Source organism: Halichoerus grypus, chromosome X (assembly GCF_964656455.1).
Source record: "Halichoerus grypus chromosome X, mHalGry1.hap1.1, whole genome shotgun sequence".
Taxonomy (NCBI): Eukaryota; Metazoa; Chordata; class Mammalia; order Carnivora; family Phocidae; genus Halichoerus; species Halichoerus grypus.
The window spans coordinates 12,019,082-12,046,390 of record NC_135727.1 but is presented as its reverse complement, the minus strand read 5'-3'; the positions used below and the strand labels follow the sequence as shown (position 1 = coordinate 12,046,390).

Sequence of the window (27,309 nt, the reverse complement as noted above, 5' to 3'; positions counted from 1 at the left end):
AAAGCTTTCATCTTTTAATAAGTGAATTTAGCCGATTTTATTTATTGAAATGGCAAGCATATATGGACTTAGTTTTGTCAAATTATTGTATGCTATGCTTTCCATTTTTACTGCCTTTAATATATTTTCTTTGATTTTTGTGTATTTCTTCTGATACTTTCAAAGGATTACATTTTTAATCTAGTAGTTTTCCTTAAATATAAAGAATACAGTTAATATTCTGCTATTTCAGGTAGTATTCATTGCTGATAATGAACATTGGTGGAATTAGTGTATTTTCACTTTCTCCATCTTTCTTTTCTACCTATTACTCAAATTTTAGTTATCTTATTTATCCAAGTATTTATCATTATCTTTTAAAATATCTGAATACACGAATTACTTTATCAAATTAGAATACTATGATTTGACCTCAGTTATGAATGATGAACCTGCTACTATAAAGAACACAAGCCATTTTACTCCAGTCCTTTCTTCTCTTCCTTAATTACCTCTTTTCTACATTATCAGGGTTTGTGGAATTTGTATTTTTTTATCTATAATTATAATTTCCACATTTGTTTTACTTCTAGCCCTACATTTCAATGGATTCAATACTTATTATTAGTCTTTTTGCCAGATTTTTCACTCATCTCCTCATGAATGCAGCATGACCACTGTATCTGCTGTAACAAATAACCAGACTCAGTGGCTTGAACAACACAAATTTATTATCCTATAGTTCTGTAGGTCTAAAGTCTGACAAGTTTCTCATTAGGTAAAAATCAGCGAATCAGAAGAGCTGCATTCCTTGCTGAATGCTCTAAGTGACAATTGTTTCCTTGTACCTCCAAGTTGTTGTAATTGTAGGGCTGAGGTTCCTGTTTCCTTGTTGGCTGACAAATTGTAGAGCTATCTGCATGCCTTGGCTCCTGGTTCCCTTTCTCCATCTTCAAAGCCAGCAATGGTGGTTTGGAGTCCCTCTCACACTGAATCTCTCCTATATCTCTCCAACTTACTCCTCTACCTCCTTCTTCCAGTTTTAATATGAGCTCATATGATTACACTGGGCTCACACAGATAATCAAGGATAATCTCCCTATTTTAAGGTAACCCTAATTTCACCTGCAAAGTTCTTTTTCACATGAAAAGTAATCTATTCACAGGTTCCAGGAACTGGACATCTTTGGGTGGCCATTATTCTGCCTACTACAACCATCACACCATTTTAAGGTTTTCTTCGTATCATAGAAGAGAAGCCAGAGAGAAGTTTCCCAGAATTCCCTTTCCTAAATGGTTCTGTATTAAAGTTTGCCTGTGAGAGGCACTTGCATGAGATTTAGAAGGTGGAACACATCAGTTTATTATACTGTACCAGCAGTTGCAGCCAGATGCACAGGCAGATGTGAGATTTACAGGAGCTTCCTAGTAAGCTCTTGAGAGACATCTGCTTTGTAGTGGCAGACAGAGATAGATACTGGGAGATTCCTCAAGATTCTTGAAAAATCACAATAACTTCCCAGCATATGAGTAATATAATTGATGATATAAAACAAATATCTTTTCTATACCTTGGCAAATTATCATACTCCTTTCTAAGTATGGATTGGCTCCCAACATTTTATCCTTTGCATTTTCAATATTGTGAAATTTCTTTAAGAGTTCCTTTAATGTGAGGGGTTTTGCCCATGTCACTTCTTCATGACATTTTTATCTTTCTCATTACAACCACTTTCCCATTTCATGCTAAGTGTTATTTGTTTGTTTGTTTCTTTGATATACTGTCATTTGTTGGTCAGTTCCATCTATTATCCATTTTTGTAAAATGTCACATAGCTTTATCAATGGAAGGAAAGTATGAACACAATTAGCAGGCTTTGCTGTCTGTGTCTGAACTGAATATCAAGTGTATAGTGACCAATCACTGACAGCTGGGTAAGAAGTAGTATGACTGGTCATTCATCATGATGCCTACTTGTTATTTACATAGTCATATGTGGACTGAAGAGTTAGCAGCAAAATCTGTACTTTATGCAATTATTCAATTGATATACTATGGTAACTAACATTTGAACCATTTTTTGAGCGGTGGTGCTAATTAAATCACAGTCCATTAGTTTTTTGGGGGCTACCATAACAAAGTACCACGGATTTGTGGCTTAAATAACAGAAATTTATTTTCTCACAGTTCTGGAGGCTAGAAGTCCAAGATTAAGATGTTAGCAGGGCTGGTTCCTTCTGAGAGCCATGAGGAAAGGATCTGTTCCAGACCTCTCTCCATGGCTTGTAGATGGCTATCTTCTCCATGTCTTCACATCATCTTCCCTCTCTACGTGTCTGCAACCAAATTTTCCAGTCATATTGGACTAAGACCCACCCTAATAAGCTCATTGTAACTTAATTTCCTCTCTAAATTCCCTATCTCCAAATAAGGTCATAATCTGAGGTATGGACTCAGGACTTCAACATATGAATTTGGTGGGGGGGGGGGGCGCAATACAATTCAGCCCACAACACACAGTAACTGAAATTTGTGCATATACAAATACTATGAAAAGAGAGTGTCCTTTGTTTACCTGAACAGACCCTTACAGAGATATAGCTAAATTTTGAATTTTAGCATATCTTCAAAAATGACTCATGGGAAATATGTTCCATTAGTTTTTCCCAAGTGCTAAAAACACTCTGTGTCTTTATATTTGAATGTCAGATTTGTTATGCTTAGAATTCTTATATCAACTTTTCTTTTAAGATCTTTGAACGCTCCAATGTTTTGCCCCTAAATTTAGTTATATTTATATAAATTTATATAAATTAGGAGGCAAAGATCTCAAGTGTTCAGTTTGATGAGCTTTAACAATTGTATAGAACCATGTAACAACCACCACAGTTAAAATATTAGAACCCTTGGGACGGGGGAAAGATGGTGGAGGAGTAGGGGACCCTATATCAACTGGTCCCCAGAATTGAGCTGGATATCTACCAGACCACTCTGAGCACCCACGAAACCAGCCTGAGATGTAAGAAGATCTGGATCTCTACAAACAGAATATCGCAGGCGGTTGGTTTTGAGGTATGAAGCGGGGAGCCCTGATCCTGCGGGCAGATATCGGAGGATAAACGGCGGCGGGAGGGTGCCTGGCTGTGGGGATCCTACACCGCCGGTGAGTGACAGCCTCGCGTGCTGCGGACGGGCACAGACTCGCAGACTGGTAGCGTCGGGAAAGAACTTCAGGGCAGCCCCCGGGGTGGAAAACCAGACCAGTGGGTTCACGGGCACGCGAACCGCAGCCCCCCCCTCCCCCCCGACAGAAACCAGAGCGACGGTCGCGCGCACGCGAACTGCAGCCTCCTAGACGGAAACCCGGTGCGCCGGGGTTGTACCGGTGAACTGCAACCCCCGGGGGTGGAAACCCCAAGCGTCAGAGGTGCGCGCCCGCACGAACTGGGAGCGCCTGGCGGTTTTAGAAGCACAAAGGGCAGAGACATGCCCCAACCTGGAGGCAGGACTGGGAGCGCTGCGGAGGGGCGCACAACCCAGGATGCTGCAGTTTATACCAGCACGGACAGAAACGGAGACGGTGTGGCCTGGAGAACTCACTGAAGAACAGACTGTGGTGAGGCAGAGGGTTGGAAACGGTCTCTTCTGCTCTGACTCGCGGAAGAGACATGGAAAGCCGCCAGGGAAAGGCGCCAGAGAACAAAAGCCCCAAAGACTGAGTCCCACTGAGCCCATCCCCCGCCACAGGGGGCAGGGCAACTCCGCCCAAACAGGGTTGCCTGAGTAAGAGTGCGGCAGGCCCCTCCCGCAGAAGACAGGCTGGGAAAACAAGAGGCCAGCAACCCTAAGGTCCCAAGAAAACAGGTGCATCTTGCTTGGGTTCTGGTCAATAATTTGGACTCTATACATTCCCTCAAACACCCATCAACAGAATGACTAGGAGGAGGAGCCCCCAAAACAGAAAAGACTCAGAGATTGTGACTTATGCTGCAGATTTACAAATGGATGCAGATATAACCAAGATGTTGGAGATGGAATTCAGGCTTGCAATTGTGAAGACAATGGCTAGAATGGAGAAATCAATTAATGGCAACATAGAGTCTCTAAGGGCAGAAATAAAAGGTGATTTGGCAGAACTTAAAAATGCTATCAATGAGATCCAATCCAATCTAGATAATCTAACAGCTAGGGTAACTGAGACAGAAGAGAGAATAAGCGATCTGGAAGACAGTATAATAGATAAAAAGGGAAAAGAGGAGGCCAGGGAAAAACAACTCAGAATCCATGAAAATAGAATCAGAGAAATAAGTGACACCATGAGGCGTTCCAATGTCAGAATAATTGGAATCCCGGAGGGAGTGGAGAAGGGGGGGGGGCTAGAAGATGTATTTGAGCAAATCGTAGCTGAGAACTTCCCTAATCGGGGGAATGAAACAAACATTCGAGTCCTAGAGGCGGAGAGGACCCCTCCTAAGATCAAGGAAAACAGGCCAACACCCCAGCATGTAATAGTAAAACTTGCAAATCTTAGAACCAAGGAAACCATCTTAAGGGCAGTTAGGGGGAAGAGAGTCCTTACGTACAGAGGGAGGAACATCAGAATAACGTCAGACCTATCCACAGAGACCTGGCAAGCCAGAAAGGCCTGGCAAGACATATTCAGGGTACTAAATGAGAAGAACATGCAGCCAAGAATACTTTATCCGGCAAGGCTTTCATTTAGAATGGATGGAGAGATGCAGAGCTTCCATGACTGGCAGAAGTTGAAAGAATATGTGACCACTAAGCCAGCCCTGCAATAAATATTAAGGGGGATTCTATAAAAGGAGAAAGACCCCAAGAGTGATCTACAACAGAAATTTACAGGGACAATCTATAAAAACAACGTCTTCACAGGCAACATGATGACAATTAATTCATATCTTTCAATAATCACTCTCAACGTGAATGGCCTAAACGCTCCCATAAAACAGCACAGGGTTGCAGACTGGATAAAAAGACAGGACCCATCCATATGCTGTCTACAAGAGACTCATTTTGAACCTAAAGATACATCCAGACTGAAAGTGAAGGGATGGAGATCTATCTTCCATGCCAGCGGACCTCAAAAGAAAGCTGGGGTAGCAATTCTTATATCAGACAAATTAGATTTTAAACTAAAGTCTGTAATAAGAGACACAGAAGGACACTATATCATTCTTAAAGGGTCTATCTAACAAGAAGATCTAGCAATTGTAAATATCTATGCCCCCCACATGGGAGCAGCCATCTACATAAGCCAACTGTTAACCAAAATAAAGAGTCATATTGATAACAATATGTTAATTGTAGGAGACCTCAATACTCCACTCTCAGCAATGGACAGATCATCTAAGCAGAAAATCAACAAGGAAACAAGAGCTTTGAATGATACATTGGACTAGATGGACCTCATAGATATTTACAGAACACTCCATCCTAAAACAACAGAATACTCATTCTTCTCAAGCATACATGGAACTTTCTCCAGAATAGACCACATACTGGGTCACAAATCAGGTCTCAACCGATACCAAAAGATTGAGATTATTCCCTGTATATTCTCAGACCACAATGCTCTAAAACTGAAACTCAATCACAAGAAAAAATTTGGCAGAAATTCAAACACTTGGAAGCTAAAGACCACTCTGCTCAAGAATGTTTGGGTCAACCAAGAAATCAAAGAAGAACTTAAACAATTCATGGAAATCAATGAGAACGAAAACACATCGGTCCAAAACCTATGGGATACTGCAAAAGCGGTCCTAAGGGGGAAATACATAGCCATCCAAGCCTCACTCAAAAATATAGAAAAATCCCGAATTCACCAACTAACTCTACACCTTAAAGAACTAGAGAAAAAGCAACAAATGACACCTAAGCCACGCATTAGAAGAGAAATAATTAAAATTAGAGCAGAAATCAATGAATTAGAAACCAGAAACACAGTAGATCAGATCAACGAAACTAGAAGTTGGTTCTTTGAAAGAATTAATAAGATTGATAAACCACTGGCCAGACTTATCCAAAAGAAAAGAGAAAGGACCCAAAATAATAAAATTATGAATGAAAGGGGAGAGATCACGACTAACACCAAGGAAATAGAAACAATTATTAGAAATTATTATCAACAACTATATGCCAATAAACTGAGCAATCTGGATGAAATGGAGGCCTTCCTGGAAACCTATAAGCTGCCAAGACTGAAACAGGAAGAAACTGACAACCTGAATAGGCCAATAACCAGTAACGAGATTGAAGCAGTGATCAAAAACCTCCCAAAAAACAAGAGTCCAGGGCCTGATGGATTCCCTGGGGAATTCTACCAAACATTCAAAGAAGAAATAATACCTATTCTACTGAAGCTGTTTCAAAAAATAGAAACAGAAGGAAAACTTCCAAACTCATTCTATGAGGCCAGCATTACCTTAATCCCCAAACCAGGCAAAGACCCCATCAAAAAGGAGAATTTCAGACCGATATCCCTGATGAATATGGATTCCAAAATCCTCAACAAAATCCTAGCTAATAGGATCCAACAATACATTAAAAGGATCATCCACAATGACCAAGTGGGATTTATCCCCGGGATGCAAGTGTGGTTCAACATTCGCAAATCAATCAATGTGATAGAACACATTAATAAGAGGAGGGAGAAGAACCATATGGTCCTCTCAATTGATGTAGAAAAAGCATTTGACGAAATACAACATCCTTTCCTGATTAAAACTCTCCAGAGTATAGGGATAGAGGGAACATTCCTCAAGCTCATAAAATCCATCTATGAAAAACCCACAGCGAATATCATCCTCAATGGGGAAAAGCTGAGAGCCTTTCCCTTAAGATCAGGAACACATCAAGGGTGCCCACTCTCACCACTGTTGTTCAACATAGTACTAGAAGTCCTAGCAACAGCAATCAGACAACAAAAAGGAATAAAAGGTATTCAAATTGGCAAAGAAGAAGTCAAACTCTCTCTTCGCAGACGACATGATACTTTATGTGGAAAACCCAAAAGACTCCACCCCCAAATTACTAGAACTCATCCAGCAATTCAGTAATGTGGCAGGATACAAAATCAATGCACAGAAATCAGTTGCTTTCTTATACACTAACAACGCAACTGTAGAAAGAGAAATTAGAGAAACGATTCCATTTACAATAGCACCAAAAACCATAAGATACCTCGGATTAAACCTAACCAAAGAGGTAAAGGATCTATACTCTAGGAACTACAAAACACTCATGAAAGAAATTGAAGAAGACACAAAAAGATGGAAAAACATTCCATGCTCATGGATCGGAAGAATAAACATTGTTAAAATGTCTATGCTACCCAGAGCAATCTATACCTTCAATGCCATCCCGATCAAAATTCCAATGACATTTTTCAAAGTGCTGGAACAAACAATCCTGAAATTTGTATGGAATCAGAAAAGACCCCGAATCGCCAAGGAAATGTTGAAAAAGAAAAACAAAGCTGGGGGTATCACGTTGCCCGATTTCAAGCTATATTACAAAGCTGTGATCACCAAGACAGCATGGTACTGGCACAAAAACAGACATACAGACCAATGGAACAGAATAGAGAACCCAGATATGGACCCTCAACTCTATGGTCAAATAATCTTTGACAAAGCAGGAAAAAACATGCAATGGAAAAAAGACAGTCTCTTCAATAAATGGTGCTGGGAAAATTGGACAGCCACATGCAGAAGAATGAAACTCGACCATTCTCTAACACCATTCACAAAGATAAACTCAAAGTGGATGAAAGACCTCAATGTGAGACAGGAATCCATCAAAATCCTAGAGGAGAACACAGGCAGCAACCTCTTTGACATCGCCCACAGCAACTTCTTTCAAGATACATCTCCAAAAGCTAGTGAAACAAAAGCAAAAATGAACTTTTGGGACTTCATCAAGATAAAAAGCTTCTGCACAGCAAAGGAAACAGTCAACAAAACAAAGAGGCAGCCCACAGAATGGGAGAAGATTTTGCAAATGACACTACAGATAAAGGGCTGGTATCCAAGATCTATAAAGAACTTCTCAAACTCAACACCCAAAAAACAAATAATCAAGTCAAAAAGTGGGCAGAAGATATGAAAAGACACTTCTCTGAAGAAGACATACAAATGGCTAACAGACACATGAAAAAATGTTCATCATCATTAGCCATCAGGGAAATCCAAATCAAAACCACACTGAGATACCACCTTACACCAGTTAGAATGGCCAAAATGGACAGGGAAAGAAACAACAAATGTTGGAGAGGTTGTGGAGAAAGGGGAACCCTCTTACACTGTTGGTGGGAATGCAAGTTGGTACAGCCACTTTGGAAAACAGTGTGGAGCTTCCTCAAAAATTTAAAAATAGAGCTACCCTATGACCCAGCAATTGCACTCCTGGGTATTTACCCCAAAGACACAGATGTAGTGAAAAGAAGGGCCATATGCACCCCAATGTTCACAGCAGCAATGTCCGCAATAGCCAAACTGTGGAAAGAGCCGAGATGCCCTTCAACAGATGAATGGATAAAGAAGATGTGGTCCATATATATGATGGAATATTACTCAGCCATCAGAAAGGATGAATACCAACTTTTACATCAACATGGATGGGACTGGAGGAGATGATGCTAAGTGAAATAAGTCAAGCAGAGAAAGTCAATTATCATATGGTTTCACTTATTTGTGGAACATAAGGAATAACATGGAGGACATTAGGAGAAGGAAGGGAAAAATGGGCGGGGGGAATTGAAGGGAGAGATGAACCATGAGAGACTATGGACTCTGAGAAACAAACAGGGTTTTAGAGGGGAGGGGAGAGGGGGGATTGGTTAGCCCGGTGATGGGTATTAAGGAGGGCACGTACTACATGGAGCACTGGGTGTTATACAAAAACAATGGATTGTGGATCACTACATCAAAAACTAACGATGTATTGTATGGTGACTAACGTAACATAATAAAATTAAAAACTACAAAAAAAAAAAAAAAAAGAAAAGGAGTTACCAAGGACACCCCCCCCAAAAAAATATATTAGAACCCTTTAATCACTCTCAAAATTTCCCTTGTGTCTCTTTGCAGTCAATCTCCCCTGCACATCTAGCCCCAAGCAACCTTTGTTCTGATTTCTATCACCACAGAGCAGTTCTGTTTTTGAATTCTATATAAATTGAACCACACAAGTATGGCTGGTCTTTCATTCAACATAATGCTTTGGGGATTCATCTTTGTGCTGTGTGTTTTAGTACTTTGCTGAATGGTATTGATTATAGGGATATGTCACAATTTGTTTCATCCATTCTTCTGTTGATAGACATTTGGGTTGTTTCCAATGCTTTATGAGCATTCCAGTAGAAATCTTTTGTGAGCATATATTTTTATTTTAGGAACAGATATACATTTAACTGTATAAGTAATTACCAAACAGTACAGTTTTCAAGAGTGGCTGTACCATTTTACATTCTTACCAGTAGTGTATAAGAATTGCAATCATTTTACATTCTCAATATCATTTGGAATTATCAGGTTTTTTTTTAAAAGTCATCTAATGAGTATAAAAGAGTATCTTACTCTACTTCCCTTATACTAATGATAATAAGCATCCTTTCATATACCTATTAGCCATTCCTATGTCTTCTTTTGCAAATTAGTTTATTCAAGACTTTTGCCCATTTAGAAAAATTGAGTTGTTTGCCTTTTGTTTTCAGTAAATTATTTTTTGAGCAGTTTTAGGTTTACAGAAAATTTAATGGAAAGTACAGAGTTTCATATTTTCCCTCAACCATCATCTCACAAGTTCCTCCTATTATTAACACCTTGCATTAGTGTGGTATATTTGTTACAATTGATGAGCCAATAGTGATACATTATTATTAACTAAGAATATGTTTAGCTTTATAAGAAACCATCAAACCATCTCCTAAGGGTTATCTTTTTATTCTTGATTTTTAGGAATTACTTACTTATATATTCCTGATACATATGTCCTATTTATATATTCTAAAATATATTTACCTATTATATATATTAGTCCTTGGTGTGTACATGTGTGTATATATATGTTCAGTGGCTTGTCTATTCATTTTTTTCTGATAATTTGAAATTTATTTATATTAGCTTCCAAATAAAAGCAAGCTTTGTAAAATATACATTTTTTATTGTAGTTTAGTTGACATGCAACATTATGTTAGTTTCAGGTATACAACATAGTGACTCAACATGTACACAAATTATGAAATAATCACAATTAGTTACCATCTGTCACCATACAAAGTTATGATGATATTATTGGTTATATTCCCTATGCTGTACTTTACATCCTCATGAATTATTTATTTTATAAATGGAAGTTTGTACCTCTTAATTCCTCTCACCTACTTTGCCCATCTCTTTATCCCCCTTTCCTCTGGCAACCACCAGTTTTTTCTCTGTATTTATGAGTCTGTTTCTGTTTCATTTGTTTTGTTTTTCTGATTCCACGTATAGGTGAAATCATATGGTATTTGTCTTTCTCTGTCTGACTTATCTCACTTAGCATAATATTCTTTAGGTCCAGCCATGTTGTTGCAAATGACAAGATAAGATTTCATTATTTTTTTATGGCTGCATAGTAATATTCCACTCTGTGTATGTGTGTGTGAGATATTATGTCTTTATCTATTCATCTATTTATGGACACTTAGGTTGCTTTCATATATTGGATATTATAAATAATGCTTCAATGAATGTAGGGATAGATATATCTTTTCAAATTAGTGTTTTCATTTTCTTTGGGTAAATATCCAGAAGTGGAATTGCTAGCTTGTACGGTATTTCTATTTCTAATTTTTTGAGGAACCTCCATACTATATTCCACTGCACTAATTTACATTCCCACCAGAAGTACACAAAGGTTCCCTTTCTCCACATCCACTCCAACATTTATTTCTTGTCTTTTTGATAATAGCCATTCTGACAGGTGAAACGTAATATCTCATCATAGGTTTTTTGTTTGTTTTTTACTGATTCATGTTAATTTATATTTTCCTATCTAACTGTGGTTTTGATTTGCATTTCCCTGATGATGTTGAGCATCTTTTCATGTGTCTGTTGGCCATCTGTAAGTCTTTGTTGAAAAAAAGTCTATGTAGGTCCTCTCCCCATTTTTTAATTGGATTTTTTTTTGGTGTTGAGTTGTATGAGTTCTTTATATATTTTGTATATTAACCAGATATATCATTTGCAAATCTCTTCTCCCATTCAGTAGGTTGCCTTTTGTTTTGTTGATGGTTTCCTTTGCTGCACAAAAGCTTTTTAGTTTGAAGTAGCCTATTTGTTTCTTTTTGCTTTTATTGCCTTTGCCTGAGGAGACAGATAAAATAAATAAATAAATAAATATATATATATATATATATATATATATATATATATATATTTTCAAAGACCAATGTCCAAGAGTCTACTGTCCATATTTCTTCTAGGAATTTTATGATTTCAGGTCAAAATTTAGGTCTTTAATCCATTTTGAGTTTATTTTTTACATGGTGCAAGAAAGTGGTCCAGTTTCATTCTTTTGCATGTGACTGTCATGTTTTCCCAAAACAATTTATTGAAAAGACTGTCTTTTCCCCATTGTATATTTTTGCCTCCTTTCTTGTAGATTAATTGACCATATAAGCATGGGTTGATTTCTGGGCTGTCTATTTTGTCCCATTAATCTATGTGTCTGTTTTTGTGCCAGTACCATACTGTTTCGATTACTATAGCTTTGTAGCATAGTTTGAAATGGAAATGTGATACTTCCAGTTCTGTTCTTTTTCAAGATTACTTTGGCTACTTGGAGTCTTCTGTGGTTCCACACAAATTTTAGGATTATTTGTTCACATTCTGTGAAAAATGTCATTGGTATTTTGATAGGGACTACATTGAATCCGTAGATTTGCTTTGGGTGATATAGACATTTTAACAGTATTAATTCTTCCAATCCATGAATAAACATGGTAAATCTTCCCATTTATTTGTGTCATCTTCAATTTCTTTCATACTGTCTTATAGTTTTCAGAGTACAGGTCTTTTACCTCTTGGTTAAATTTATTCCTGGGGATTTTATTTTTTGATGTAATTGTAAATGGGATTATTTTCTTAATTTCACTTTCTGATTGATATTTGTATATAGAAATGCAACATATTTCTGTATATTAAGTTTGTATCCTGCAATTTTACTGAATTCATTTATTAGTTCTAATAATTTTTTTGTGGAGTCTTCAGTTTTCCATATAGACTATGTCACCTGCAAATAGTGACAGTTTTAGTTCTTCCTTACCAATTTGGATGCCATTTATTTCTTATTCTTATCTGATTGCTATCATTAGGGCTTCCAGTACTATGTCAAATAAAAGTGGAGAGTGGGCATCCTTGTCTTGTTTTTATCTTAGAAAAAAAGCTTTCAGCAATTCACCATTAAGTATGATGTTAGCTGTGGTTTTGTCATATGCAGCCTTTATTATGTTGAAGTATGTTCCCTCTATACCCACTTTGTTAAGAATTTTTATCATGAATGGATTTTGAATATTGTCAAATACTTTTTCTGCATCTATTGAGATGATCGTATTACTTTTATCCTTCATTTTGTTAATGTGGGTTATCACATTGATTGATTGTGGATATTGAACCATCCCTGCATCCCTGAAATAAATCCCATTTGATTGTGGTACATGATCATTTTCATGTATTGTTGAATTCAGTTTGCTAATACTTTGTTAAGGATTTCTGCATCCATATTCTTCATGGATATCGGCCTGTAATTTTTGTAGTGTCTTTGTTTGGTTTGAGTATCAAGGTAATGTGGGCCTCATAGAATGAATTTGGAAGCATTCCTTCCTCTTCAGTTTTTGGAATAGTTTGAAAAGGATAGGTATTAACTCTTATTTAAATGTTTGGTAGAATTCACCTGTGAAGCTGTCTGGTCCTGGGTTTTTGTTTGTTGGAAGGTTTTGGAGTACTAATTCAATTTCTTTGCTGGTAATTGGTCTGTTCAAGTTTTCTATTTCTTCCAGTTTCAGTTTTGGTAGTTTATGCTTCTAGGAATTTATCCATTTCTTCTAGGTTGTCTAATTTATTGGCACATAATTGTTCATAGTAGTTTCTTACAATCTTTTGTATTTCTGTGGTGTCATTTGTAGTTTCTCCTCTTTCATTTCAGATTTTATTTATTTGGTCCCTCTCTCTTTTTTACTGATGAGTCTGGCTACAGTTCTATCAATTTTCTTTATCTTTTCAAAGAACCACCTCTTAGATTCATTATTTTTTTTCCATTTTAAAGTCTCTATTTCACTTATTTCTGCTTTAATCTTTATTGTTTCTTTCCTTCTACTAACTTTAGGTTTTGTTTGCTCTTTTTCTAGTTCTTTTAGGTATAAAATTAGATTGTTTATGTGAGATTTTTCTTGTTTCTGGAGGTAGGCCTGTATCACTATAAACTTCCTTCTTAGAATTGCTTCTGCTGTGTCCCATTGATTTTGGAACATTGTGCTTCCATTTTCATTTGTCTCAAGATATTTTATGATTTCCTCTTTGATTGCTTCATTGACCCATTAGTTGTTTAGTAGTGTGTTGTTTAGCCTCCACATGTTAGTGTTTTTTCCAGTTTTTTTTTCTTGTATTTGATTTCTAGTTTCATACTGTTGTGGTCAGAAAAGATGCTATTTTGTTCATTGTTTTCTGGTTATTTTTGTAGTTCTTCTCTGTTTCTTTCTTCTTCTCTTGCTCTCTTTCCTTCTGATTTGATGACTTTCCTTAGTGTTATGTTAAAATTCATTTCTCTTTGCTTTTTATGTATCTGTTATAGGCTTTTGGTTTGTGGTTACTGTGATGTTCATATACAACACCTGATGTATATAGCAGTCAATTTTAAATTGATACTCTCTTAAGTTCTAATGCATTATTCATTTTCTTAGCATCTTTTGATGAGCAATATATTTTTCATTTTTATGAACCTAATTTATGAGTTTTTATTTTATGGATAGAAGCTTCATTTAGTTTTAGCTTTTACTTTAAGTCTGTCTATCTCAAGTTAATGGTTATATAAGAAATGAGGTAAGATTTGAAGCTCATCTTTCTTTCCCATATGGTTATATAGTTGTTCTAGAAGTGAAAAATCTATAATATCAATTTGTATTCCTAAAACCGATATCTTTATTTCTGAAAACCATTCTCCACTACAAGTAATGAGGGTTCCTTGAAAAATGGCTGATTCCAGAGCTGGGGCAGGAAAAGTACAAGATGAGCCAGGAATATCTTATTGTCTCAGAAAGAAAGAAAGTGCTAAAGAATAAAGTAAGCATGTTAAAAGGATAGAGGGGCCAGCTTAAAATGGTTCCCACTTCAAATCTGGGAAATTTGAACATCAGCATGAATAAAGATACTAATGGATCTGTATAAAATAAGAATTCAAAGGTCCATACTGATAAAAATAAAGACATGAATAAAAGAAGATGAAAAACTCTCTTTTAGAGTAGAATGTAAACTAATATTAACTATTTCTTAATAATTACAAAGTAATTATCTTAACTTTGGAGGGAGGAAACCTGGCAGGAACTCTCTTAACCAACCGATAAAATTATTACCACCAGTGATGGAACAAAAGGACATTGTGTGCTTTCTGATATGATGCACTGAGAAAAACACAGTGATGCTTCTGTGGTATTCCTGCCAAAAATGCATAAAATAAACCTAATGATGGAGAAACACTAGCAATTGAGGGACACTTCGTAAAGTTACTAAAAAGCCTGCACTTTTCAAAACTATCAAGGTCATGTCAAAGAAAGACTGAAGAACTGTTCCAGACTGAAGAAGACTAAAGAGACATGGCAGCTAAATGTAACACATGATCCAGGATTGGATGCTCGACCTAAAAATTTCCTTTTGGTGACAACTGGAGAAAATCTTAATGGGGTCAGTGGATTAAAAAGTAGCATTATATCAACGTTAATCTCATTGATTTTGATAAGGCTGTGGTTTTGTAGGACAGTGTACTTGTTTATAGCAAATGCATGCTGTAATAATAAGTGGAAATGAGTCTTCATGTTTGCAAGTCTGAAACAGTTTAGGAGAAAAGATCTCTCTGACACACACACTGACTATGAGAAAAAGATAAACCAAATGGGGTAAAATGTTAACAACTGGTCCACCTGAGGGAAGCATATCTAGGAATTCATAAAAATCTTAAAAGTCTTTTATACATTTGAAATTATTTCAAAACAAGTTTTAAAAGAATGGAAATTAAAAATTAATGTGTGACCAAGATCTATAAAGAACTTCTCAAACTCAACACCCAGAAAACAAATAATCCAGTCAAAAAATGGGCAGAAGACATGAACAGACATTTCTGCAAAGAAGGCATACAAATGGCCAACAGACACATGAAAAAATGCTCAACATCACTCAGCATCAGGGAAATACAAATCAAAACCACAGTGAGATACCACTTCACACCAGTCAGAATGGCTAAAATTAACAAGTCAGGAAACGACAGATATTGGCGAGGATGCGGAGAAAAGGGAACCCTCCTACACTGTTGGTGGGAATGCAAGGTGGTATAGCCACTCTGGAAAACAGTATGGAGGTTCCTCAAAAAGTTAAAAATAGAGCTACCCTACGACCCAGCAATTACACTACTAGATATTTACTCAAAGGATACAAACATAGTGATTCGAAGGAGCACCTGCACCCCAATGTTTATAGCAGGAATATCCACAATAGCCAAACGATGGAAAGAGCTCAGAGGTCCATCAACAGATGAATGATATATATATCATCAACAGATGATATATATCAACAGAATAGCCCTTAGAATGAGCAACTAGCACTGTCCCCTCCAACTCTGAACTTCTGTGCTTCCAGCCCCATTTTTCACAAACACCAGGGTACTTGTGGGAACCAGTATGAGATTTGAGAAAGATATACGCCTCCTCTTACCTAGGGAGGATTTTTACTCAAAGAGCCCATTTTCCATATCGAGATATATATATCATCAACAGATGAATATATATATATATATACACACACACACACACACATATATATATATCCATGTAATATATGATACACACACACACACACACACACACAGAGAGAGACAGGAATATTACTCAGCCATCAAAAAGAATGAAATCTTACCATTTGCAATGATGTGTATGGAACTAGAGGGTATTATGCTAAGCAAAATAAGTCAATTAGAGAAAGACAATTATGATATGATTTCACTCATATATGGAATTTAAGAAACAAAACAGAGGATCACAGGGGAAGGGAGAGAAAAATAAAGTAAGACAAAATCAGAGAGGGAGACAAACCATAAGAGATCCTTAACTCTAGGGAACAAACAGGGTTGCTGGAGGGGAGGTGGGTGAGGGATGGGGTAACTGGGTGATGGGCATTAAGGAGGGCACATGATGTAATAAGCACTAGGTATTATACGCAACTTATGAATCACTGAACTCTACCTCTGAAAGTAATAATACACTACATGTTAATTAATTGAATTTAAATAAAATTAAATTCAAAAAAGAATTAATGTGAAAAACATTTTACACTTTAAAATTTACTTTCATATTCATTTTCTCACTTGAGACTCACACCAACTTTGTGAGAGGGCATTTTTATTCACTTTTTACAAATAAGGAAATTGGGTTTCAGAGATGCTCAATGGCTTATCTATGAAAGAACATGTCAGATGTAAAACCTGGACCAGGTATTCTCACCCCTAGTCCAACTTTCTTTTTACAATTCCATGCTGCCTTTAAAGATAATGTTCTATGGGGGTACCTGGGTGGCTCAATCATTAAGCATCCGACTCGACTTTGGCTCAGATCATAATCTCAGGGTCATGAGATGGAGCCCCGCATTGGGCTCCACACTGGGCCTGGAGCCTGCTTAAGATTCTCTCTCTCCTTCTCACTCTGCCCTATCCCTCCTGCTCATGTTATTTTTGCTTTATGCAAGTTACTCATCTCCTCTGGAACTTCATTTCCTCATCTATGATTGGTTTTCATTAGCAGGCCACTCTGTAGGTCCTTCTCTCATTTAACAACAGAATAGCCCTTAGAATGAGCAACTAGCACTGTCCCCTCCAACTCTGAACTTCTGTGCTTCCAGCCCCATTTTTCACAAACACCGGGGTACTTGTGGGAACCAGTATGAGATTTGAGAAAGATATACACCTGCTCTTACCTAGGGAGGATTTTTACTCAAAGAGCCCATTTTCCATATCGAGAGAACTAGGCACTGAGTGGACAGGAGGGGCCAAGGGTGCCGAAGGAGGCTAGCAGGAAAGCTTAGGGAACCTGAGAGGAGAGGGTGCTGGAACTCAGCTAAGGGCCAACTAGAGATGCTCCTAGAGCTGAGAGAAATGCTGTTTTCTTCTCTCAGATGCCCCTAGGACTGTTGGTCTCTCCCAGGAGGACCACCATGGTGGCACAGTGATGAAGGAAGGTTTCTGGAAGTACAGTTGCCTCTTTACTCTGGGAGAGCATGATATATCCAAACCCAGATGTAGCAGGAATTCTCCCATGATTGAGAGAGAAAACAGAAAATGTTACAAGGTAGCCCTCAAAATGTTACAATGGACACTTTTTTCCCTAAAAAAGCATGTCTCATCATTATGAGAGTAGCATATTTTGAACTGACAGAAAGCAAGACCAACATGAAACCTTATTTTATTCTTCCAACTACTTCTTATTCAAGAGTAAACATTTTTTAATTTAAGTTTTATCGTTAAATTTATAGATACTAGGATAAAATAGGAGAGGTGAACTAACTACACATTAAACTTAAAATGCAATTCTCCAGCAAAAAATAATATGCAATCTGTGTATAGCACTTTGTGGTTTGCCAAATACTTTTATGTTTTATCATGCTCTTCACTGCAGTCTTATGATTTAGATCTTATTATTATACACATTTATTAAAAAGGAGACCGAGGCTCAGAAGAATTAAGTGACTTGCTCAATTCACATAGTAAACAAGAGCATGACGATTTGAACCCAAATTTCAAAAATTCTTTTCTTTCCCTGATGCTGCCCTGAAATGTGCTTCACTCCTTTTACGTAACATATATATCCCTTAGAGAAAACACGGCCAGTTTTTATTTTATTTTTGCCATACTGTGACCCTGCCGGTTCTCATTACAAGTAGCATTGTTGGTGGTAGAGGGCAGCAATATGCACATGCCCACTTGGATACGACTGCTCAAACAATGACGCATGTGTCACATGCAGTCTCCTTAGATTTATCATGATGCCAGATACTTTCTAAAATGTATTAAAATGCTGGAAACAAACCAAGTATATAAGTTCTTGTATGTTCAAGGTGACTAATTATATTAAAATAATTAGGATTAAGAAAAAATGGGAATAAAAATCTAGTGCAATATATTGAAGGAGATAAAGTCTAGACTATAGCACAATGGAAACACATACATGAATAATACAAATTACTCAGTGATAAGACATTAATTTATAGAAATCATTTAGTTATAGAAATCTGATCTTCTAGTTCTGTATCTTTGGGACTGTGAGTGTATTTGGCACTATCCTTCTCCTGCATCATGTGAGAATCTGAACAAAGTTGGGTCTCTTTAGTTTTGAGGCAGGAGTGTACCTGAGAAATTCAGGTGGAGTATTATGCAATCATGAAGAAGACAGATCTGTGTATCCTATCTGTGTCTCCTGACATGTATCTTGATCACTCAACATGACTCGTTCGACATATTTGTTAGTCGAACTATACGTATTTGGATTCTGTGAACCCCATGTATCTTTCTGGAAGGAGACAAACTGAATTTTGAATTTTCAAGTGAGATTTTGTAGGGAGAAGGAGAGGTACTAGGAATGTTTCCTTTTTATTTTAACACACCAGTATTAATTTCTCTTAACCATGAGAATATATTAATTTAGTACTTAAATAAACACGTAAAAATGTTTTAGGACATTTGGTAAGCTGGAGAGGGTGAAGCTATACCTTTTCATTCCTCTCTCTAGGCCAGAGGTCTCCATAGCCCTCTTGATGTGGTTATTGTAAAGAGTAGTCCAAGGTGTACCTGGTTAAGGAGAAGAAGGGGGAGAGGTCTATGGGCAGAAGCCTGGATCTTAGTGGTACCCATGTGACCCTTTCACAAACATCCCCCCCAAAGCGGCTTTGTGCACCTGGCTGCATATTCAAGTGCCAGGTTGGTTTACCCAAGCTGTGCACACCCCTCTGGAGGCTAAAGAACCAAGGGACACTTTCATGTTTGTTTCAAGGGAATGTTACAAGTCTGGCTGCTAGTTTAGACCAGGGCAGGGTTTAAGGCTTGGGAGCTGGTGGAAGAGATAAGCACTAGAGATCACTCCCTTGGCCTTGGGCCACTGCTCCTGCTAAATACTGGGGTCTGACACACTACAGGACATTCTGAGCCAGAGCTGTTCTGATTAAGTTCCTGAGCCTGAGATAAGACACTCAGTGTACTTTGCCTCTGCCCCCAGCATCTTCGCACAGTTGAAAAGAACATTCAGGGGTCACTTGAGGGGAGAGAGGGAGTAAGGAAAGTGACGTGCAGCCCTAAGCAAGGTGAATGGAGAAGGAAGGGCTAGCAGGCCTTAGCATTGGTGGGAGAGCATCATAGGTACCAGGAAGCTGGTTACCATGAACATTATGAGTCTACACATTTTAGCTATTGATACTACTCACCTCTTCCCAGCTGCTTCCCCCTTGGGTCACTGATGAACTGCCTGTCTCTCCTCCCATCCCTCCAAGTTGGGAAGTACTTCTCAAAGTCACTGCTCAGCTCTGTGATCAGTTCTGGTCAGGACACTTCTTGTTTTCTCGGAACTGAGAGCCCCCTCAGAGGTGATACTAGTGGTTGCCTCCTCTGTTTTCCTTCCAGACTCCCTCTGTCACAGGGTTATAAGGAAGAGGACTAGGGCAGCATGAGCCTAGTTATCTCTGGCTCCCCAGCAGACCTGCCTCATTCACAGAAGTCCAGTGTATAACAATTGTTCCGCGGAAGGGCATGTGCATCAGAGTCCAAGAAGCTGAGACTGTGGTACTGTGCCACTAACGTGTTGCTCTCCTGGGTCTTAGGCTCCTAGAGTGCTCGTCCTTGTGCAGAGTCCTTGTTCAAGTGTCACTGAGGCAGCTCACTTCAATTACCAGATCTGGCGCCCGCCACAGAACGTCTGCTACTGGGAATAGAACCCTGGGCATCTCTTCTTGTATTAGGGTCTGGACATGGAAAGCAGAGCTGGACACTCACCATAGCCCAGCAAGTCCACACTCCACCTAGAGCTGTGAATGGGCAGAATGGCCAGAAACATGCCTCTGACATTTCCTGTCCCTTCATTCCATCCACTGAACACTTATGGGGTGCCAGGTAAATACTTTGAGATGCTGAAGATGAACAGATGACAGAGAGGGTCTCTTCTTGGCCCCCAGGGGCTTCTCATCTAGTGTGGGAGCTCATGTCACAGGAGAGTCCAAGGCTCACAGTCCCTCCTACATGCTCTCTTCCCTGTCCACTCTCTCAGTAATGTGATCTGTCCCCCTCTTCCCACTTGGACCTTGCCCTGTTTCTCTCCTCTCAGCCTCTCACTTCCATAGATGCCCACTCAATTCTACTGTAAAAATACTAAATAGGGTGTTTTAAAAATTATTTTGCCATTTTTATTATGTCAGTCATCATTTTACTGTTACATGATCAGAGAGAGATCATTTTGGACAATTTGAAGAGTATTTTGAACACTTTGTGCAGCCACCACTTCTATTTTTTATCCCAACATCTGCACCCTGAGATTCTTTCACCCACCAAACATTTCCAGATCTTCTACTCTGTGGTCCAGACACTTTTCCAGGCATTCAGCATAGAGCAGCTAACAAAGCAAAGTCTTTGTTCACATACACTTTACATTCTAAAGTGGAGGCCGACTGATGAACAAAGTGCTATAGGATATGATGGCTGCTAGTATGATAAATGCTACGTAGAAAAATGAAGCAGGGTAAGGGGTTAGAGATTACTGATAGACAGTGGGGTGCTCTGATAGATGAGGTGGTCAGGAAAGTCTTCTCTGAAAACAGTGGGAGAAGGAGTCGGGCAGCTAACTGGGGAGAGAGCCTCGTAAGGTAGAAAATGCAAAGATCCAGAGGCCAGATGTGTGGTGAGAATAAGCAAGAAGGATAATGTGACCATGAGAATAGGCACAGGAGATGAGGCAGCGGGGCATGACCAAGACTTCGCCTTTTATTTCAAGTGAGAGGGAAAAACCTGTTGGGAGGATTTTGAGCAGGGGAGTAAAAAGTTCTCACTTTTGTTCTAAAGGATTCCTGTGCCTACTCTGGGGAGAAGTCCTCTGCCTTTATCTGTGGGCACTGAGAAACACGAGACACTGCCCGGAGACACCACCCACCCCTTCCCTGGCCATATTCACAGGGGATCCGTTCCAAGATCCCCAGTAGATGCCTGAAACTGAGGATAGTATTGAATTCTACATAGACTGTGTTTTTTCCTATACATACATACCTATGATAAAGTTTCAATAAATTAGGCATAGTAAGACATTAACAACTAATATAATAAAATAGAATGTTTATAACACTTTACTACAAGTTTCAAAATATCTCTTAAAATATCTTATTGTACTGTACTCACCCTTCCTGTGATGATGTGAGATGATAAAATGTCTAGTGATGAGACGCAGTGAGGTGAATGATGTAGGCGCTGTGACGCAGCATCAGGCTACTGTTGAACTTCTGATGGTAGGTCAGAAGGAGGGTCAACTGATTCCAGGCCAAACCACCATTGGCACAGGTAACTGAAACCACCAGAAAGCAAAACTCCTGTGCATACTGTAGGAAGACAAGAGTGAAAGCTAAGCAGTTGCATCAGTCTGGGTGAGAAAGGAAGGCTGGGTCAGGGTGGTAGTGGTAGAAGTGACAAGAAGTGATTGAACTTGGGATGTATTTTAAAAGCAGAGCCAACATAATGTCAGCTCTAAGGTCCTGGGCCCAACTTAGCTGTCAGCAACTATTTGAATAATCAAGTTCAAAGTAGAAAACCAAAACCATTTAAAAACATAAGTCTTCATTGTTAAGCAACAAATAATGTATGAATGATGGCCAAGGGACACTAACTTTAGGACATGAAATAGAGGGCCAAAGATAGGCAAGAGCCTGCAAATGGTTCTCCGATGTTGATTTTGCAGAACTTTTTATACTTCACTGTTGAGAAAAATAATTTTTTAAAAATGAGGTAGGTACACAATATTATTTCCCAACTAAAGAAAAATCCCCGTTTAAATATTGTTTTGTTTTGAAAGAGGAGCCCTAAGGGTCTTTCATAACTCTGAAAGGATGTGTGACTCCCGCGGTGCAGTCTGCAGTGCTAATAGTTCTCTGGGTAAGTGAAATTTAAATAAGCAAAGAAACGTGTTAACAAAACACAGAAGTGGAATCTAGTAGCCACAGACCCACCAAGGAACACTGAATTGTGTGAGTCAGCTGAGTGGAAGGGTGATTAATCCTTTAAACTTGAGCAGGTTGTCCCTCTCTGAGAGATGGGTTTTAGACTCACTCGTTCCTGGCTAAAGCTGGGCCCACATCCGGGGCTCTACCACGGTCCCCTGCCTTTACACGCGCCGGCCTTGACAACTACCGGCCCGTCATCCCGAAACCCTGCCCGCCCCTTCGCCCGACTAAGTCTCCGCGCCCCAGCCCCCGCCGGCCACGCCCCCACGCGGTGCCGGTAGCCACCCTGGCCACGCCCCCCGACCCGGGCCGCGCCGGCGCGCCGGCCGCCCTAGTGGCTGTGCGGGCGGAGCTTGCGCAGCCGCCGGACTTCTGCTCGCACCTCCCTCCGCCCCTGGCCACCGTGAGCCTCCGCGGACACGCACTTCCTGCGAGGCCTCCGTGTGCACCTTAGCCGAACCGAGCCGAACCCAGCCCTGCACTTCCAAGTCGTTCGCCATGGTGGACGAGCTGGTGCTGCTGCTGCACGCGCTCCTGATGCGGCACCGCGCCCTGAGCATCGAGAACAGCCAGCTCATGGAACAGCTACGGTTGCTGGTGTGCGAGAGGGCCACCCTGCTGCGCCAGGTACGTCCGCCGAGCTGCCCGGTGCCCTTCCCCGAAACGTTTAGCGGCGAGAGCTCCCGGCTCCCCGAGTTTATCGTGCAGACGGCGTCTTACATGCTCGTCAACGAGAACCGATTCTGCAACGACGCCATGAAGGTGGCATTCCTAATCAGCCTGCTCACCGGGGAAGCCGAGGAGTGGGTGGTGCCCTACATTGAGATGGATAGCCCCATCCTAGGTGATTACCGGGCCTTCCTCGATGAGATGAAACAGTGTTTTGGCTGGGATGACGACGAAGAAGACGACGACGACGACGAAGAAGAAGATGATGATTACTAGGCCGGGAGACCCTTGGGCCCGGGGGGGGGGGGGCCCTGCACGCCGCCATCCTCTCCCCACCTCCCCTGCCCGGCCCGGAGCCTCCAAGCTCCCTTTCATCCTCGGATCCCCTTCCCTACCCCTGCCCTCCGGTTCTCTCCCTCATCCCCCCCGTAGTGCTTGCCTTTGTTCCAGGAATAGTGCTGCAGTTACCTGCTGCTGGGGCTTCCCTCTGAAGCGCGCCGCCACCGACTTTGGCCAGCCCCAGGACCCTCCCCTGCTAATTTGGACTGTGTCCTGAGCCCCAGCTATAGGGCAGGTCCCTGTTACAAACTGATCAGACTACGCCAGCCCTGCCCTGCCGACTGCAAGGCCTCCATCTGCCCAGAGACCTACGCCGCCACTTCACCCCATCCACCACATTCCAGCGACAGACCACAGCCTTTGAAAATAAGGACCAACCTAGAAGATGCCTGAGTTGGCTGTATCTCCTCCTCGGACATTAATTTGGACAGCTCACCAACCCCTGAAGGGGCCAATCTTTCAACCTGGTTAGTTCCCTACCTACTCCCAGAGTCCTCCCTTTCCCCACCAGATTGCTGCTGGGGCCTAGAGTGCCTGGCAGCCAAATTGTTGATATTTCTTTTCTCCTATGCACCAGTTTTGCACAGCTGTCCTTTTTCTTTCAAAACTGCAGCAGTCCCAACAGATGTGTGCATTTGGACAAAAATACTAAAAACAAAACAAACAAACAAAAACAGGCACTCAGCCCAGCTCCTCAATACCACCTGGAAAAAGCATTTACATTCTTTTCAATAAATATCAAGCACTACAAAAAAAAAAAAAAGAGAAGAAAGGAGTGTCTTTTAATGGTTAAGTGCTATCGTTGGCCTCTACCAATCTCACTCTGACTCCCATTCTTTCCCCTGAGATCAGAGAACCTAGTTCAATCCCAGTATTCACCACTGTCATCTCTGGGCTACAGAGGACAGCTACCACAGGGTTTTATAGGGATTCTGGTACTCTCCTCACCAAGGCATTTCTTAAAGCCCTGGCAAGAGGAGTGAGTGTCCTCTGGGGCCTCCAGGGTGGCATGGGTAAGGGGTGGTAGAGCAGGTGGCACACCATCCCAAACTGGGACACTAGAGAGTGAAAGGGGACACTACTAAAAATTAGACTGGGACAACAGGCATAAATCTGGACACATATAATATTACTATCTTCCTGAGCCTCTTGGTTCCTTCCTCAACACTGCCAGGGAAATTCTGTCCCTTAATTCTTATTGCCTGTGGGGTGCTATTGAGTTCAGACTTCAATTAACAACGTAGCATATTGTTTTAATGCCCCTTTCAGGTGCTTGAGTTAACATTAAATCCTGGTTCTTGGGTGAGTGTACCCATAGTAAATAGTGACCTTAACATTTTGTCACCCCCAGTGAACACTGTTAGAATCCCCACCCATACATATGTCCCAGATTCCTGCCTATGGAAATTGGCAAGATGCCTGGCTATCTCCTGAATTAGACCTTGTCCTGCTATCTGGGCTATGCTGAGACCTCTTTGTGGGCCTGGAGGGCTTAGAAGCATTGAGGGAATGGGGTGGGTGCTGAGAAGAACCCTTTGAAATGTTAAATCAGAGAAGTTTGGTTGTGGAATTTATGGGAGCCACCTCTGCCAACCAAGAACATTTAGGAGGATTTGAGGGGTTCAGAGTTCTCATCTATATCTGCCCAAATGTACTCATTGTACCATAACTGGAGTCAGCCCTACCTTAAGATCTCTAATTTAGGTAATAAACTTCCCTATTACATAAGACCTTTTGAGGCTGGTTATTCTTTTATTTTTACTGGTAAACCTCACAGTGTGGTTTAAATAAGATACTGGTCATCATACTGGTCACCTCACAGGCATAGATTCATTGAGATCACACCCATGAGGTATTTACAGTTGTCCTTACTCCATGGTGAGCACTCAGTAAACATGGGCTGTTACTCCCAGAACTGGGATTGGAAGTCTAACTTGGGAAGCAGGTATCTTGCTGTGAGTTTCGCTTCAGTAGGAAAATGTCAGTGGTGAACAGGAACGGAACCGGCTCAGGGAGAGTGGAAATGAGAGCACGGTGAGACATCATTTACTCACTGGGATCTGACATAAAGTCACGTAGAAAGTTTACTTGGTCAACAGGAAAATGTTTAGGGCAGGAGTGATTTCTCTGGCCTAGGAAAGTTGTTTCTGGAGGGTAAGGATGGGTGGATATGGTTTAGCAAAGGAGGGGTAGATGTGGGAAAGTGGTAGGCAAAAGCTGAAAGCTAGGTAAAGGACCCAGGAAGACCAAAAATCAGTCATTCAAAATTACCAGAGGTCCAGGTATACTGAGAGGAGTTAAAGATAGAGTGGTGAATGAAAGGTGGTTGCCCTCACAGTGATTCCAGTTTGTTGCTTTTATGGTGCCTTGAGCCAGAACTGGGATGGTATCTAGCTACAGGTAAGGTCCAGAAAGAGAATCTGGACTGTGATTAGATCTGGGAGTGAACTTCCTGGGGGTGGGGGGGAGTTGAAGACGAGTAGATGAGATTCATTCCCTGCCACCAAATCAAGTGAGCACATGCTCTGTGGGGAAGGGATTTCTGCACAGTGAGGCTGCCATGCCAAGGCAGCATCTGAGTAGCATCCACAAAAGCTAGGCCAAGGAGTTTCTGAGATTTGAAATGCACAAATCCTGGGTGTGCGCATGCGTGTGTGTGTGTGTATGTGTGTGTGCATAACCTTGCTCTGAGTGTGTGGATATGTGTGGTGGGGCGGGGCAGGGGGGATGTCCTTCCTGTATCATGGAAGAGCAGGTTATGTTGTGAGCTGTAGAGGACAGTGTGAGAATCTGGCTACTTCGGGTGCAGATTCTGCAAAAAAGCATGTTTTTTGGCAAGGACTCTACCACTCAGGATGAAATTCATGGCAGTGGCATAAGTAAATAAACACGCCTAACGATAAAAGCATCACTTGGATGCAAACTGTTAAATGTAGGTAGAAATGTTGAAATAGCAAATATGAACTTCAGACTCCTGAATTCTCATATTGGTCATACTGGCCTTAAAATGGTCGCTGACATTATGCTATCAAGGAAATGAAATTAATCATATTAAAGGTCATAATCAATTAATCATATTAAATTTATCAACGTATTTTGGAGTTCTTTAATCATTTGAGTAGGTAAACACTGCTATCCCTTACTTGTGTGTTGCTGTGTTTTGCAGGATGGTATATTAAGTTAGAGGTACATTATGTACATTGTGTTTGGTTATTTTCTGCTATTACAATGTAGTAAAAACCTCAGCAATTTGAAAGTAGGCAGAATAGGGGGAAGAAGAGGGAGATGTCTTGTTGAAAATAGTGGAACATTTGCTTTTTAACAAATGAATTACAAGAAAATTTCTAGGTTCTTAAAGCAATTAAAGCTAATAAAGGGGCATCAATTCAAGGTCCTGGATTAGGGTGAGATAATTGCATGGAGCATATTTATTATTTGCTATGAAATCTGAATTTTGTTAAAGGTGTGTTTAAAGTATATGGTAGTTTGCATTACTGAATAGTTTAAGTATATTCCTTGCAGTCTTATGACTACTTAGGTCTAAAGGTAGATACAATGAACTGGTTGGTGTCCTTTGACAGTGCTGGTAACCACGTACTTCCCTTAATGAAAATCCTATCATGGCCCTTGCATTTTTTTCCCCTCCTGTCTGAAATTCCTCTTAGGATATTTTTTTTGTGTGTGTGTTTGTTTTGTTTTGTTTTATCTTCAGATGTTCTGTTGTCCAAAGACTTTTTTTTTTTTTTTAATGATGTAATTACCCTGGGATGGAAGACTTGCTTGAAGTAATTATGAATATCATAGTAAGATTTGTTCATA

General features: G+C 40.1%; 1 protein-coding gene and 1 long non-coding RNA gene across 2 annotated transcripts in view; one reads left to right on the top strand and one right to left on the bottom strand.

Moving 5' to 3' along the window:
• LOC144380443 (uncharacterized) overlaps positions 1-22,676 on the bottom strand; it is a 346,143-nt gene extending 323,467 nt beyond the window's left edge. Inside the window, exons 1-2 of the long non-coding RNA XR_013444596.1 lie at positions 22,589-22,676; positions 21,668-21,864 (exon numbers count right to left, since the gene is read on the bottom strand). This is a non-coding gene — a long non-coding RNA (uncharacterized LOC144380443). The remainder of the gene's footprint in view (positions 1-21,667; positions 21,865-22,588) is intronic.
• A 133-nt stretch (positions 22,677-22,809) lies between these two features.
• On the top strand, positions 22,810-25,220 carry LDOC1 (LDOC1 regulator of NFKB signaling). The gene has a single exon (XM_036073934.2). It carries the CDS (start codon positions 22,981-22,983, stop codon positions 23,425-23,427), a length of 447 nt encoding a protein of 148 aa, XP_035929827.1. The 5' UTR covers positions 22,810-22,980; the 3' UTR covers positions 23,428-25,220.
• Positions 25,221-27,309: the final 2,089 nt, after the last annotated feature.

Bases quoted from the DNA above. Each gene is read 5' to 3' on its own strand.
- LDOC1 (XM_036073934.2), top strand. From the start codon at position 22,981: ATGGTGGACGAGCTGGTGCTGCTGCTGCACGCGCTCCTGATGCGGCAC.